At 39.6% G+C, this 17,249-nt stretch overlaps 1 protein-coding gene across 1 annotated transcript; it reads left to right on the top strand.

Annotated features, from left to right (window-relative positions):
* Positions 1-1,776: 1,776 nt before the first annotated feature.
* IL22RA1 (interleukin 22 receptor subunit alpha 1) lies at positions 1,777-16,672 on the top strand. Its single transcript, XM_087970586.1, has 7 exons — positions 1,777-2,141; positions 5,831-5,963; positions 9,660-9,841; positions 11,823-12,010; positions 12,636-12,771; positions 14,781-14,905; positions 15,505-16,672. Exons 1-7 carry the CDS (start codon positions 2,099-2,101, stop codon positions 16,465-16,467), a joined length of 1,770 nt encoding a protein of 589 aa, XP_087826712.1. The 5' UTR covers positions 1,777-2,098; the 3' UTR covers positions 16,468-16,672.
* The last annotated feature ends 577 nt before the right edge of the window (positions 16,673-17,249 follow it).

Raw genomic sequence — 17,249 nt, 5'->3', positions numbered from 1 at the left:
CTCTTTATTACACAGATGGGTTCTGAGACAAAAATACCCAGCGCGCGGCAGCTCTTCTTATAGAGCCGGCCGTGGCTAGGCAGCCAATGACAACTCTTCGAGTTTGCTGCGCTTGGTTTCAGCCAATCGCGGCAAACCCTGTATGAGCCAATCAAGAACGTTCAAGCCATCCAATCACGATCCGGCTTTTCCGGACCAATAGGAACGCAGGGTTTCAAGCCTGCTAATATGGAACACCAAGCACATTCCTGGTCAATCCTTTCAGGTAGCCACCGACTTAAAACCATTTGTTAAGAACCTTTTGAAGTTACAGCAATGCTGAAAAAAGTGAATTGCAAGCAATCCTCACATTTACACCACTGCAGCATCCCCAGAGTGACATGATCAAAATTCAGGTGTTTGGCAACTGGCATGTATTTTACAAGGGTGGTGCTATTCTGAGATCACATGATCACCATTTGCGACCTTCCCAACTGGCTTCCAACAAGCAAAGCTGGATTTGCTTAACGACGGTGTGATTCACTTAACAACTGCAGTCATTTCCTTAACAACCGTGGCAAAAAAGATGGTAGAATCAGATGACTCACTTAACAAATTTCTTGCTTAGCAATGGAAATTCTGCTCCCAACTGTGGTCCTGTCAAGGAATACCTGTATATCCAGAACAGAACAAACTCCTGAGCTAACTCAGCAAAAAATATACCATTATTCAATGCTTACTTATTAAATGTTAGCAAACATGAGGGGGGTGGGAATAGCTAAGTGACAAAAGTGGGATAAAAGGCAGGCCATAGCAAGAGAAGAGAAAGATACAAACAATAGGCAAGAAATAAAAAAAAAAGGTTAGCTATAACAATCCACAACCATAATATCTCTACATCCAAAGAGTTGCTGGAAACTGTCCAGCGAGCATTGGAGAGATTCCAGTAGGTGATTCTTGGTTATTGCAGCCTTAAACTTTTTAAGTGCATAACAGCATCAGAATAGAGATTTGCACTTGTGTCAGAAGCACCAAAGTGCTTCTGGGTTGAAAAGATTACCTGGTGACATCACTGTTGCCCGGGGAACACCCAGTTGGATGTCCATTAAGGCAGGGGTCTCCAACCTTGGCAACTTTAAGACTTATGGACTTCAAGCTTTGCTGGCTGAGGAACTCTGGGACTTGAAGTCCATAAGTCTTAAAGTTGCCAAGGTTGGAGAGCCCTGCATTAAGGAACTGAAGTGAAGGACAGGAGCTCAACCCCACCCCATGGCAACACTCGGGTCTTGAACATGGCCTTGCTAACCTCCAACCCAGTGTCCTAACTATGAGAGCCACTGTGCTCCCAGAATAGAGGTGAAAAGTAGGACACCAGGTGATCCTTCCTCTATTCTACCCCATGCATTTGCTGACAGGGTCCGACATATCCCACAGAACGATCCTTTATAAAAGTCTTTGGGAACAACAATTTAGACATTTCCATCCTTGACACGTTCACCATTCCTGAAATTAAAAACGCTCGACTGTTTTATTTTTTATTGGCACCCATTCCTTTTCTTTTAAAGGTTTTCCCACCTTGGGCCAGAAAATGCCGGTGCTCCAAAACAAAACACATTCCGTCCCTGCCTCCCCCCCACCCTCACCCCCCAAAAATCTGGCTTTTGAATGATACTCCAGATATTCTCCCTGGTTTCCAGATTGTCTCAAAGACTGGGGTGTGGTGAGCGTCTTGCTTCAGCCTGTTGACATGCGGCTAAAAATAAATAAATAAATGAGCAGCCAGACCAGTAAAACTGCTCTGACGCCAAGGAATGGTTGCAGGAAGTAGATTATCAGAAGAAACGCTTGCTTCGGAAGGATGGAAGGGTTCCAGGTGCTTGGCTCATTGATCTGGCAGCAGGAGCTCCTCTGAGGGGAGAGAGACTGAGGATTAATCACATCCAAAGGTGTTTATTTTCCCGTGGGCTACATGGGAATGGAGATGCCAGGTTAATTTCTCTACCTGGTGAAAAGGCATTGTCCAGCGTTGTCAGCCAGGGAAATTTGAAGACTTCTGGAGGGTAACCTAGTCCATCTCAAGGGAAATTGCTTGTGTCTGGCTAATCTCATTACACTATTAATGAAGGTGTTTTTCATTTACTGGGCCTTGTGCTCTCTAGCAGGTAAGCGATCCTCCTGAGTTTGTTTTTTCATAAATGCCTTTTTTTTAAAAAAAGAAAAATCCTATCTCTGGGTTTTTGAGCCACCGCAAAGCAGAGCAGGACAACCTCCTGGAAATAAAGTAGTGGGTTCAAGCAGGCAAGCTGAATGTCTTTCAATATAAAAATGATATACGGTCTCTTTCTGAGCAGGGTGTTGGAGTAGAAGACCTCCAAGGGTCCCTTCCAATTCTGTTATTCTGTTAAACTACTGGATTTGAAAATAAAAGGAGGGATGGGAAATCAAATGCCTTCCTGTGAGATGGAATATAAGTACAATAAGTATATTGCTTGTAATCTGCTGTATTTTACTATCTGTACCTCTACTGTATTGGTTAGCCACCTAGTATATTTTATATTTTATATTCTCTGGGTGGTGGTATCAATTTTTTTTGAACAGATAAAATCAAGAGTCTCTTGGATACGATCTGAAACTTACCGTGTTTGTTTTGACCGTGGATGTAACTGGATTTATTTCCAGCCCTTGTGAAACAGACAGCGTCTATGTTCCGTGAAGTACCAAAACATCACAGCCTTAAGGAGGAATTGTCCTTGGCTTGAACTTAATAGGCATGATACCCAATTAGATTGAAAAAAAAATGCAATGGGAAATAAATATTTCTTGGCAGACCACATCATAAAGTTAACATAACAGATGAGGTTCTAAAGTCTCCAATTTTATTCCCAGAAGCTTTTGACTTGAATCTCAGTGTGATCTCCGTCTTCCTAGGTTTTTTCGGGCAAACCCTTCATCCTTTGTTTTAGTTTTACATGGATAATAATCTCAGTTTCAGTGGCTTGTAAAGGTTATTAAAATATACATATGGAAAGACATAAAACAGTTTCCCACCGTTTGTGTTCTCATACTAGCTGGTGTGTTGGCCATACTAGCTCAGAACTGCAATGCTAAAATCCAGCCTATCTGAAGGATAGAAAGTTGAGGTGGGTTTCATTTATATAGAGAGCAAGCACAAGATTGCAGGAAAGAACATCAAATCAGGAATAAATTCATTCCAGAGATAAAGGTTAACTTCTAGAATCACAGAATAAATTTCTAAGCATTGGAAAGCCAACTGTATGCATCTTGGGAATTTCCCACTTGTTCTCATTATCTAATAAAGCAAACAAATGACAATTATACTGAAAGGAGACCTGTGTTCATATTTTTACTCAGTTTTAAAACTCACCAGGTGACCCCGACCCAGGAAATAATTTATTGAGAGTTAATCATTGTTAGAGTTCCCCCAGGAGCTCAGATACGTAGCGCTTTCTTCTCAGGTTTATACAGAGAACAACAACCTATTGAGAAATGGAGATTGCCCAAAATCATTCTAGGGAGAATCTATGGCCGAGTTTCTCATGTAGTGGGAAATAGTATTTAAGTACAGATAGACCTCAGGTTATGACTACAATTGAGCCCAAGATTTCCACTGCTTAGCGAGATAATTGTTAAGTGAGTTTTGTCCCATTTTACAGGCTTTCATGCCATATTTGTCGCAAAAGGGGATCATGTGACCCCAGGACACTGCAACCGTCATAAGTACATGCCAGTTGCCAAGCTTCTGAAGTTTGATTACGTGACCACGGGGATCCTGCAATAGTTGTAAGTGTGAAAAATGGTCATGTCACTTTTTTCAGTGCATATTGCAGTTGCACCATTGTTCCAGGTTCATGTGTTCACCAACCTTCCTAGCTGGCTACCAACGAAGCAAAGTGGATCCAGTTCACTTGACAACCACATGATTCACTTAACAATGGCAGTGATTCGCTTAAAAACTGGTCATAAAGTAAGACAGCTGTCTTGGTTAGCAACAGAAATGTTGGGCTCCATTGTGGTCATAAGAACTACCACTTGTTTCCGAGGATGAAGACCTGTCTTGGAACACAGCGCTTTGACGATGACGGGGACCTGCGGGCGGGCGTGACTGACTGGCTCAAATCTCAGGCGTCAAAGCACTGTGTTCCAAGCCAGGTCTTCATCCTCGGAAACAAATGGTAGTCGCTTGGTGCAAGATCGGGGCTGTAGGGCGGATGAGGAAAAATCTCCCACTTGAAAGCATTCAGGACTTCTCGAGTGCCGTAGTTCAGCCATTTTTAAACTTAATGCACCATTGGCGCACTCCACCTTCAGTGATGATGTTGTCCCCGTACACTTCACACAGTTGCCGAAAAATTTCAATCGGTTTATGTTTTTTTGCCAACAAAAACCTTATCACTGATCGCACCTCACAACTCAAGGGATTTTCAATTGCAGCACACATTTCAAACGTTTGCTGTGAAATAACGGGCAACGATAGGAACCTCCCACTAGCATGACTAGATGCAGACTGAGCGGCGGACGCACAGACCAAAGATGGCCACGCTAGCTCCGCCCCTTCTTGCTACAGACGAAAACGTAATCTATTTTGTGGATAGCCCTCGTATATAGTCTGTATATAAATTGATCCCCTACCTTTCTATGGGTCCCTCACCTTGAATCCATGGGGTGCCTCTCCTCATTTATGTATAAATAAAGAGGGTCAAGTTCTAATTTGGCAGTGCACACCAGGCTAACATATCTTGCCAGCTCACAGTTTGTTTTCTAATTGTCCTGGTTTGATGTGCTTTGTGAAGCCACCTAGTAAGAAAGATCAAGGGATCCAGAGTTTCTTAACTTACTTCTTAATCTTTGTTCACAAATGGAGCTCACAAATGGAGGAAAATCTATCTTAAGAAATACAAAAAGGAGCAAGAGCAGACATCCCGAAGGTGCTTTTCAAAAGATACTGGACTTTCTTGAGTTTTTTCTCTCTCCCTTTTTCGCTTGAAAACATTTTGCTTCTCTTCCAAAAGTTCTGAACTGAAGAAACTTCTTGGATGAGAAGTAAAACGTTTCAAGGGAGGAAAACAAAAACCCAAGAAAGTCCAGTTACCTTTGGACGACCATGACTTGGATGACTGAGAATCGCTGTAGATGAGAAGGAACAGAATTTAGGGGATCTGAAACCCCTCCTGGAGTAAGTCTTAGCAGATGACCAAATATGATGGGCTCAGACACCCATTCTCAGAGTAGGCCATCTCACTGACAAGCTAAAGCCCTATGGCACAATTAGAAGAATGATTGGTTTGTTCCTCATGTTATATGGTTCAGAATTAGGCTGGAGACTGAACTGTTGACTCTCTTGAGTTCCCAAGCATTAGCAAATGCATCGTCTAACACAGAGGCTCCTTCACAGCCTGAATGGGCTGGACCTTTGAAGGTATTTGCACTGTATGCTGATCCACAACCTTAACAAATGGGTCCAATATAGTCCACCAAATTCTAAGCAATAACTGGACACAGTCTGAAATCCTTCCTTCATAAGGAAATTAAACCAATGGTAAGAAAACCTGAGCATACAGAGTGTGTGTGCGTGTTTGTATGTATGTGTGTGTATGTGTGTGTATATATGTGTGTGTGTGTATTTGTGTGTGGGGGTGTATATAAAATTTATATTCAGTTATAACTCTTGTGGGATATCCTAAGACATGTCTCTTTTCTTCTGTGTTTCTTGTTATGAACTCTGAGACCCATTGCTGTAGATTTCAGAAAAGAGAAAGCAATGGAAGCAAAGAATTATAACATAATTTTCTACCGAAGCTGATCTTGAATACTTGTTTATGCTTCCTTGCAGGAAATTCACTGAGAGAAAGATTACCAGTCATTCAAAACGCAACTTTTCAGTCAACAAACTTTGAAAATATCTTCACATGGAAGATTCAGGAGGAGACCCCACCAGGCACGCTCTACGATGTTCAGTATAAGACGTAAGGATGTTGTTGTTTTTTTCATAAAACTTTGTGGAATGTATTATATGAGCTGAATCCATGGATATTTCAAATAGGGTACAGGTAGTCCTCAACCAACAATCACAATTGAGTGCAAAATTTTTGTTGCTAAATTCATGAAGTGAATTTTGCTCCATTTCTTGTCACAGTTGTTATGTGAAGCCCCGCCACTCTCAACTGCATGTGATCAGCTGCCCAGAATCACTCCAGTAGTTAAATTAGTAACACGGTTGTTACATGGACCCTGTTTTCTCTTTTTTCAATGCAATTGTAACATTGAACGGTTTTTAAACAAACTTTGTAACTTGAGGATTGCTGGTAAGCAGTGGTAATTGTTGTCTCAACAGAGGAAGAAACATAAGGTTATGTGCAGATTCAAGAGGAAATTTTTAAAATGAAACTCAATCCCTGCCCTTCAGTATCAACTTCACTGCATCATACAGGATTATGAAATGTAAAGTCACATGTTAATAGTTACCAATGAACATACAATATTGCATTATAGGTGGATTTTTTAAAAGAGAAAAAGAATGCATTAATGTACATAATCAATAGGAAATTCGGGAAATTTGAACAACATATTAACCCCCCCCCCCCTTTTTTTTAATCTTCATGTTCAAAAAGAAAGGTCAAAATTTCCCCAAACACATATCAACAATCCATTGCTAAAATCAGTAGACAATGACCTTAAAATGCAAAACATTCAGTTTTTGAATTATGCCAATTGCCCCTATTGTGTCCTGCTCTGATCTACAATTCACTAATTTATAAACTAAACTATGTGGAATTCACACAACAGACTAAAACCCATGTATATACACACATCGAGAATTAAAACTAGCCCAGTTTAGGATACTGTGCAAATGCAATGCGAAATTTCTAGCTGACTTGGCTGAGCCTGTTATCTGTTCCCAGTCAGGGTCTCTACCAGTTCCAACATGATGGAGAAACCCCTAAGGAGTGTGCCCAATTTTACCTCGGTTCTGAATTCAAATCCAAACTTACGAAGAGTGGATCAAAGACATCCATTAAAGTTTTAACTCTAAAACAATGTCAACCTAGACATTTTCCAGCAAAAGTGAAGCAGCTAAATCATGAGTCTCCTTTTGAGATCAAAAGAAGCTTATTTGCTGCTTTATATGGACTAGACTAGAAGACTGCCAAGGTCCCTTCCAACTCTGTTAATCTGTTATTCTTTATTCTATTGATCTGCTATTCTGCTATTTTGTTTGATAGGTTCTAAAACAACAATTCTTGCTTAAATAATTATCATAAATAATCTCTACCTGTGCTGAAAGCAGCTGAAGTTATACTTTTCTTTGGCTTAGAATAAGGAGTTCTGTTATTTGAACTCTGGTTTGTATCCTTGAAAAGCTATAAGGGGATAACAGTGTTGCTTGGGGAAGCTAATGTTGGTTTAAAAGTAACCTCTGCCATCCATGGGCTCCCTTATTCAGTGAGTATACCAAATACACAGTGTACATACTTTATTTTAATTCCAAAGCAAATATGGTAGCTGTTTTTTTCCCTTCACAGCAACCATTGACCTTTTGGGCTAAGGGCAATTAGTTCTGCACTGTAAGGAAAAGTTCAAATGTTATTTGCCTGTTGGGATTCTCCTCTAGATATGCTTTCTTTATTAACCCCATAAAGGAGAATAAGGGGAGGGGGAATTTGAACCAAACCTTAAGTTGTTCAAAATGTATTACTCTCTAAATGGCACAGTGCAGTTCACCAATTAAATACTGCCCAAAGTCCTTTGGTGTTGGATGGCTATTATAATTTTGAATTGATGATGATGACATTATCTTAGGGAAAGGGCTGTGCAAAGCATGTCTATATGCCAAACAGCCCTTGGTGCTGTTTGAGCTTGTTTGTTTGTTTGCAGCTGTTTCGATACCCAATTAGGTAACATAACCAGTGTCAGTGAGTGTGGGTTTACACCCTATTTATATGGAGTAGCTTGCCCTGCCTTGCTGAAGGGAGTGTGATATTGTCCTTGGTAGTTCCTTGACTAGGGAACTGTTTTCTGTTTGTTTGTATCGTGTTAATCCCTGCTTATCTGGGTGCTGCTGCTGGGGAGTGTCATCAACATTATTGTAACTTTAACACTTTTGGAATTCTGAATCAGAAAACATGATAGCATTGGAAGATTTCTAGAATGCTTTATAGGAAAAGCTACAACTTGTCTAGCACAGGGAAATAATATAGGACAGAATTCTATGACTTACTGAGACATTTTACATACCATAAGCCTATCTCACTTATTTCACAACAAAACCATAACCCAGTGCTTCCCAACAGCCTTAGCAACTTTAAAGATATGTGGACTTCAACTGCCAGGATGCTGGCTGGGGAATTCGGGGAGCTGAAATCTACATATCTTAAAGTTGCCAATAGCAATAGCAATAGCACTTAGACTTATACATCGCTTTACAGCTCTCTCTCTAAGCGGTTTTACAGAGTCAGCCTCTTGCCCCCAATAATCTGGATCCACATTTTACCCACCTCAGAAGGATGGAAGGCTGAGTCAATCTTGAGCCTGGTGGGATTTGAACTGCCAAATTGCAGGCAGCCGATAGTCAGAAGTGGCCTGCAGTACACTAACCACTGTGCCACTGAGGCTGGAAAATACTGCCATAGTCAGAATTAACTAAGCTATTAACTTCATTATACCCAAAGACTGGGACAAAAAGTATATTTACCTATCCATCCAAGATGGCTAGCGACAGAAAGACAGGCAGATAGACACATGCATGCACAAAACTAACCAAGAAACTATTATAGAAAGTTAGCACTCACCCCTCTCCTAGGAGAATGAAATATTTTGAGAAATATTAAAAAGGCAGATTATATTTCCCTGGATGAGAAATGGAGAAACATGCTCTTGCAAAGCAGCCTCCACCTTTCTTAACAGCCCTCAGCAAATGTCAGCACTTAAGAGATAAAGAGACAGATAGCTCTATTCATAAGCAAATACCCTCATCCAAGATCCAACAAAGGTAGGATTAGCCCTCAGCCACAATAGGAATTGCCCAACAAGCCCCTTCATTGCATCAACCCAAACTTCAACCAAACTTAGCTCAGACAAACTCCTAGCATTTGTACACGGCCCCATGGGAGTCTGACAACAGCCAATAGAATACATGTTCTCGCACAGGAACAGGAAGTTCAAGGGCAAAGCCCAAGTGAAGGTATAAATACTTCCCACTCTCAACTCCATGTGGTCAGCTGCCCAGAATCGCTGATGTGCTTCTGCTTCATCATTAAACCATCTTTCCAATCAGCCTCCATGTTTCCAGTGTCTTGGAACTGAACCAGATGGATATTTCTTCCAACACTATTTTGGTATGAATGTAGGTGTTGTGTGAACTCTACCAGAAAATAAGTCTTGTAACCTATCAAATTGATTAGACTTAGGGTCTGCATGGGGTGCAAACTAAAAATAGTTATGGTTTCTACAAAATGTGGTGGGGTAATGGTGACATTCATTGTGCCATGGATTAAGCCATCAGAAGGCTGCACCTTCTGTCCCATGGCTCAGTTAATTCAGGATTGGGAATCACCTACCTTGGCCTATTTCTACTTTGTCTTTTAATCATTTCCTGGTTCCTGGTCTACACCTGTATATCATGTGCAAAACCTATTGTAAGTAATTATTTGGTCTGCTCACAGGTATGGCCGCAGTATCTGGCAGAGTAAACCTGAGTGCCAAAATATCACCCAGAATGTCTGCAATCTCACTAATGAGACTGAAAATGTAACCGAATACTACCATGCCCGAGTGAGAGCTGTGGTCCCCAACTGTTGCATCTCCGACTGGGCCACGTCCTTGAGATTCTGTCCTAGTGAAAACAGTAAGTGATTCTCATGAATTATGCTGGAAATGGAGAATTCTGGATCTCCATTGTGTTTGTTCATGACATGTAGCCTGCTAAGAGTGTCATCTTTTCCTTAGAAGGACTCCTCCCAGTCTAACTTTCCGTGACAGGCGGAATTAGCATTTCTTCCAAGTCAGTTTCCATTTGTCAATTAGCTATGTTTATTGCTTCCATTTTAACTTTTTTATTATCCCTTGTGATGTCTTTGTTTTATTGAGCAGCTAGGATGGTTTCTAAAGCTTAAAATTGCCAGCTGATTTGAGTTTCTTCCAAAAAGGTGGGGCACCAGTTGGATAAGCAAAGATATTGATAAATGTAATAAACAATAAAAGAAGCAGAAATGGAAATTCGTGTAAACAAGAGCAAGACTGTCCTTTGCCTGTTGATATTTAACTGAAGTAATTCATGGGTTTAAAAGGGAGATTTATTTCATCACAATCATGATCCTTTTGTATTTTGCCCTTTTTTGAGGAAGAATAATTTGTGGGGGGGGATCGCAGATATGAACTACAGGAAATAAGACGTCCAGACCTTGTTAAGGATTTATGAAATGTTTTAAGCTGCGCTAATCCTTCACTAATTTTCTTTGCTGTCTACCATAAAATAGACCTTCTTTGGCCACAATGAATAAAAGAGAAGCACATTGTCATGACAACATAATCAGTTATAAAGCCAGCAACTGCATTCTCACAACAGGCTAAGCTAAGTTTTGTATTCTTAGCCTGCTGTGTGAACCCATGTCATTTAATTATAGTTCAATATATGGGGTGATTCCAGTGGATTGTGTGAAAGGAGTCATCTTCTGGGTTGGCCCAGTGAACCGCACTCTTGATAAATGAGACTAACCTGGCTAAAGGTGCTTTGTAAACAGTGCCACTCATTTCCAACATCTCAAAGTAGAGTTTATGAGTAGAAGAGAATATTTGTAGCTCAGGGTATAATGGTGGAGTCCTTTGTGCTCTCAGAGCTTGATTGTTTTCTTGTAGACATTTCATAACCCAACTAGGTAACATCATCAATGCTAGAAGGGAGCTGTTCTAACCCAAGCCTCGTTCAAATCAAACAAACACAAAAAATAGATAAAAGCAAAACCTCTTTAATGTGTCTCTGTAAATTCTGTTCATTCACAGAAAGTGCTATTAAAACTAATTGTCCCAGATAAGAGCAAGCCCTTTCAAGGTTGTGGAAAGGCTTCCAAGAACACAAGATTAAATGCAAGGAAATATTCAAAGCCAAAAGTCTCCAAAAACAAACCAAGATAGACCAAACTTCCACGAGGACTTGAAGTGCAAGAACTTATTTGCTTCCTGCAAAGAATCCCACCTCCGAGGGCTGGCTTTTATCCCTTAAGGGAGGGGCCATCACCTTGCAGCCTTATACCCAGAGGTGGTATTCAACAGGTTCTGACCAGTTCTGGAGAACCAGTAGCGGAAATTTTGAGTAGTTCGGAGAACCGGCAAATACCACCTCTGACTGGAGATTTTACAGTATCCTTCCCCTGCCACACCCACCAAGCCACACCCACAGAACTGGTAGTAAAAAAAATTGAATCCCACCACTGCTTACTCCTGAGTTGCCTGTGCTGCTGCAGCTGCTCTTTCCTTCCTTCCTGGGCACAGGCTCCTCGGTGTCCTCTTCATCACTGCTGCCAGCCTCCACAATCTCCGAAGGCAGCACTCCACTCCCTGATGGTCCTGGCCCCATCCCTGCATCACACTCAGGCCCCTCATCTGAGTCCTCGCTCTCTGAGACCTCAGCCATCCGCACCTGCTGCCGACGAACCACAACAGGAACAGGGTTTGCTCTCTGTTAACCCTACTCCCTTCTAGCATGAAGACGTTACCTAGTTGGGTCATGAAATGTCTGCAAGAAAACAATTAAACTCAGATGTTACACTACAGGTTAACATCAGTCTGAAACAAATTCTCTTCTTTCTTTCCTTCCTTCTTCTTTTTAGCTAATATTGAGAATATTGATGTAAAATATACACCCAGCATTCAGTCCATCCAGTTTGTTATTCAGCCTCCTTACACACCTTTGAAAGATGAAAATAACTCCCCTCTGACTGTAGTGGACATTTTAAAACAACTTGATATTAATTTCCAGTATGAAATAATAATTTGCTGCACAAAGACCAAGGTGAAGGTAAGAAAGCAGACACACAAATGATTACTGGCTTACCTTTAAGGCACATGCACATGATACAATAAGCTTAAATAAAATCCAACCTTTATTACAGTCAAAAACCAGCATGTACAATAAGCTTTAAAAGGATCGTGCAGGGGTGTCAAAAAGTCAAAATGGAGGACCACAACTATTATTTATGCATTTATCTGTTTGTTTGTTTATTTTTCATGTTTTGTAACCGCCCATCTCCCTCAGAGGTACCTTAGGTACAATATAATCAACAAAATTAACACTAGGATCTTAAATCTTAATTTAAGATTAAAAAGTTTAAAATTATAAAAATAATAACGTTGAAGCCCCACCCTCTTTTTATGATGCATGTACCGGATGTATGGAGGCTACGCAGAGGGAAATTGGGGGGTCTGGCTTGGGAAATAAGAACAGGATTAGAGGAAGGGAAGAGGTCAAAGAAAATGAGGTCATGGGCTGGATCAGAGAGCTTCATTAGCCACACTAGAATCAGAGATCCAGAATTACCCAAAGGACCCACTGCCACATACAAGCTCTCCATAGATCTTCTGTTGTGTGGACTTTCAGTTGATTTTGGAAACTGCATCTTTCTCTTTCTCGCCTCTCGGCTTAGTGGGAAACGATTGAATATAATGAAGAATTTAACATCACTGAATTGGATCCCAACACAGAATATAATGGAACAATACACATCCGACACGCTGACAAAATCAGCAAGTCCTGTGTGTTTCAAGTACGGACATTATCAGGTATGGATCTCATATCCAATTAGATCTTGGGCAAAGCTATTTTCTTTCTTTGAATTAAAAACACTTCAAAGTCTGCTAACAGTTCAAGCAGTTTGCATCATATTGCAATGGAATTGCCCCCTCAGAAGGGTCCCTGGATCTCTGCATGAAACATGTCATCTCGAGGGCAGTGCTGCCCAATGGTTAAATGATCTGGATATTTGGCCATAAGCTCAAGTAGTCCTCGACTTACAACAGTTCATTTAGTGCTGTTCAAAGTTATAAAGGCACTGAAAAATTTGACTTATGACCATTGTTCGCACTTATGATCGTTGTGGCATCCTCGTGGTCACATGATAAAAAATCAGACCCTTAGAATTGGTTCATATTTATGACAGTTGCAGTGTTCCAGGGTCCCCTTTTGCAACCTTCTCACAAGCAAAGCCAGATTCACTTAATAACCGTGTTACTAACTTAACAACTGCGGTGATTCACTGAACAACTGTGGTGAGAAAAGGTCGTAAAATGGAGCAAAACTCACTTACCAACCATCTCACTTAGCAAGAGAAATTTTGGGCTCAATTGTAGTCATAAGTCGAGAACTTAACTGTATAGCCACCCCAGTTACTGCTCATACATAATTTAATTTTTGTTCATAATTTTACTCATCGTTCATGCTGCAATTTTTTAAAATGGTTCACTGTTCTGGTGTTTTATATCCTGATACACATTTTACATTTGTGAGGTTTTATGCATTAACGCTGTATTCTATTGCACCGTACAAAATAAAAATAAATAAATAAAACAGTTCAAGCAGGTAATATCCTCATATAATCCTGCTTTATATTTAGCATAACACAAAGATTTAAATGGGGCTTTCTGGGGCGGTTTTAAATTAATTCTGAGAGCATCATAGGTCTTGTAATTATTGTTCTACTGTTTGGATGCTAAATTTATGGTTATGCTGCTTTGTGCTTTTATTACATTTTTAATATATTTATTGTGGACATTTTATTCATGTAAAATGATGAGAATCATAAGATTGCAGTGGTCTCAAAATCTAATAAATATATATCAGTAAAAAGCCATACAACAAACTTTCATAATTCATAACGTTACCTGTTGTCTTTTCCTATCTGCATCCACTTTGCAACTAAGAGAAAACTTTAAAGTTTAATTTCTTCCTTTTTATTGACTCCTTTGTTTAGTTTCCAGATCCCAACTTAAGTAAAGCCCCTTATAGATATCATGTTTTTAAGCTGGCTCATTTTAATTTAACTTCATCAGGCAGAATAGCAGAACAAACCAGGACTACAAACTCAGCCTTTTGAAACAATAACCTGCATCAAGTATCAAAATGTTTCTCGAGGACTGAACTGTGGCTGTTGATATGACATGCTAACATTTAAATCTGGATTAGCAAATAGAATTGTTCTGTTGTGTACACATGGCTCTAACCTGGTTGGTTTAGTTCTGTTTGCCATGCTAGAACCATTCTCAAAAAGAAAGCACAGCTCATTTTTTTTCAACAAGCAACCATTTGCAGCAATAATCCATTGAGTTATAATGTTATTTTCTAATCATGATCTGTCATTAAATCTGATTAAAAATCATGGTTTATTTTTAGCATTTATTTTTTGTTGTTGTTTTTGCTTGTCCCCATCCATTTTATGAGATATTGGCAAGATAGAAAATGGAACAAGTGGGAATGAGGTGAACAGACTAGAATTACTTGATTGACCTATAAGAATGACTCTCATTTATATAAATTTAGATTAGAAGTTATGCCTGAATGTAGCTTTTTCTTGGCCATCTTTGGTTGATTTTTATTTTTGTTCTCTTTCCCATATAATTGAGGACATTTTGATAATTCAAAAGAATGAAATCATTGGATCCTTTAAATACAGACAGAAAGATGGTTATTCTCAGTCCTGCCCTAGAAGATTTGAACAATACAGGAATATTTTTTTCTTCTGCATATCTTAATTAAATACTGATTAATTAATTAATTTATTGCCTTCTGTCCATAGATAACACGTGGGTGCCATATCTGTTTGGAATGCTTATATTTATAATCCTATTTACCTTTGGAACTGTATTATACTTCATGTATAAGTATGTTAAACAATACACCATTCAGCAACCCACATCTTTGGTATGTAATTTTCAATTACTATAAAAGTCTCTCCATTAGTTTTTCATCTGTTTTTTTTTTTCATCTACATTATTTTTTATAAATAACTCAAGGTGGTAATATACCCAATACTCCTTCATCCTCCTATTTTCAGCACAACAGTTGAGTTGGGCTGAGAGAGAGATCATGATCCAGAGTTATCCAGATGGCTTTCATGCCTAAAGTGGGACAAGAACTCACAGTCTCCCAGTGTTTTACCCAAAGTCACCCAGCTAGCTTTCGTGCCTAAGACAGGACTAGAACTCACAATCTGTTAGTGATTTGTCCAAAGCCACTCAGCTGGGGGGGACTAGAACTTTGATCACGTGACTAGACCAAACTGGCTCATAAATAATGAATTAAAGTTTCATATTGAAGTCCATATATTGTTAAGTTGCCAAGGTTTTAAAATACTGCTCTAATGTTTTGTATCCCTGGAGAAAATACATATAATTGACACTTAGTTTTGAATTTAATAACCAAAAGGGATGTTAACTTTTAATGAATAATCTAAATTTTAAATTGCATATTTTTATAAGACTCTGAACTAGCATCTAATGCTGAACCTTCTTCCTTGATAGGATTTCAAAGGTATTTCCCGTTTCCAACCTCTCATATTAAATGTGGAGCATGCCCTAAATCCTTATGATTCATCCAAGATAATCCAACCAGGGGTGCATTCAGCTGAGATTATCCAGGGCATGCAAGAAGACCAAAAATTATTTAATCCAACAATGACATCTTACCAGCAACAATCCAAAATGCCACCATTCCAGCCTCTTGCCCAACCCTTGAATGGTCTTTCAGTTGGATATGCCCCGCAAGTGATCAAGAACAGCCGGTTGCGTATCCTAGGAGACAATCCTTCCACATTAACGTATGGATTATGCATTGAAGGGGCCAGCCACAAGGCAAACCGAGGGATTAAGTTTGATTCTTTTCTAAGCAATGGACACTACAAAGCCCAGAGACCAGAAAGGACTAACAAAGAGTTGACCACAATTCAGCAGAAGGAAGGGTTGGTGGTAGAAACCATCCCCAAGATTCAACATCACCCACTTCAGGAAAATGCAAAAGGTCCACCACAAGAATCTCCAAGACTTCTGGGAGAATGGAGACCTACCACAGCGGATAGAAGCGGAGGAAGCTACAGAAAGCAGGCAGAAGTTCTACCTTCCAGCTTAGAAGTTGGCCAAAGTGCTATCTTGGAGGGAGGTGATTCTCTACTGTTAACTGTCTCGCCGCCACACTTATTTGCACACTCTTCTTGCCACAACCTCCCTCAAGATCCCAGTACAGGGCAACTGCCAGCTTTCTGTCTCTCAGCCTGGACTGATAATTTTCTACATTCCAATCCATTTGGATGCCAAATCACAGACTATCCAGTTCAAGAAAGCCAGGGATTAAAAAGTGAGCCTCAGAGTTTAGATATTTCCCCAAATATCCTGGACCTTAATCAACTCAATGGACCTTTCCTCAATTTGTTTAATGACTTGGAGCTGAAGCTCCAGTGGGATGGTAGCCCAGAGGAAGCAACGTCTTAAGCAATTCAAAGATTTGGGGAATTTCTTTCTACAAAATGAAGTGGAAAGCTGATACTTTATTTTCTAACACATTCTGATTGCTCTCCATGAGCTGCATGTCTATGATATGTCTTTAAAAAGAGGAAAACTGCATTCCACATTGATATTTATACTGGCTAAGTGGAAAAGTGAAAATAGAATGAAATAAATATTATTCTATGTTTGACATATAATCTGATAGCGTTTTTTTACAACTGTGGAATACTATATATATATGTGTGTGTGTGTGTGTGTGTGTGTGTGTGTGTATATGTATATGTATATGTATATGTATGTATATGTGTGTGTGTGTGTGTATATATATATATATATATATATATATATATATATATATATATATATATATATATATATATATATATATATTTGTTTTCTTAAGTTTTGGTACTTACATGTATGGTGTTCGGCTTGGTTCGGTATTTTCCCACGTCATTGTAGTTCTTTTAAAGTTGTAGCAACGTTTCAGCAGAATCTCATCTGCCATCATCAGGCTTCTGTATTGTGTCCGTCTGTGGGTCAGACTTTTACAGTGGTTTCAGATTTAAATTTGGGGCAGCCTATTGCTGTGCCAGAATATATATATATATATTTTCTGAGGTTCTCGCGGGTATTTGTATGTGGATCTTTAGTTATTCGGGTTTTCTCCCGTAAGATTGGAAGTATCTAGGCAATGTTTCGATGAAGTCTCATTCAATCATCTTCAGGCTTGTGTCTTCTGCTCTGTGCTTCTTTACTCTGAGAAG

Source organism: Notechis scutatus, chromosome 8 (genome assembly GCF_049901735.1).
Source record: "Notechis scutatus isolate UNSWTSFEM ecotype Mainland chromosome 8, rNotScu1.2, whole genome shotgun sequence".
Classification (NCBI taxonomy): Eukaryota; Metazoa; Chordata; class Lepidosauria; order Squamata; family Elapidae; genus Notechis; species Notechis scutatus.
The sequence above is the reverse complement of the archived record's forward strand: the minus strand, read 5'-3'. Positions and strand labels throughout refer to the sequence as shown.

What these genes read in the sequence shown, in the direction of transcription:
- IL22RA1 (XM_087970586.1), top strand. Translation starts at nt 2,099, where the DNA reads ATGAAGGTGTTTTTCATTTACTGGGCCTTGTGCTCTCTAGCAG. An exon ending in ATTCTGTCCTAGTGAAAACA is followed by an intron (nt 9,842 to 11,822) that starts GTAAGTGATTCT and finishes TCTTCTTTTTAG; the next exon opens with CTAATATTGAGAATATTGAT. An exon ending in GCACAAAGACCAAGGTGAAG is followed by an intron (nt 12,011 to 12,635) that starts GTAAGAAAGCAG and finishes CTCTCGGCTTAG; the next exon opens with TGGGAAACGATTGAATATAA.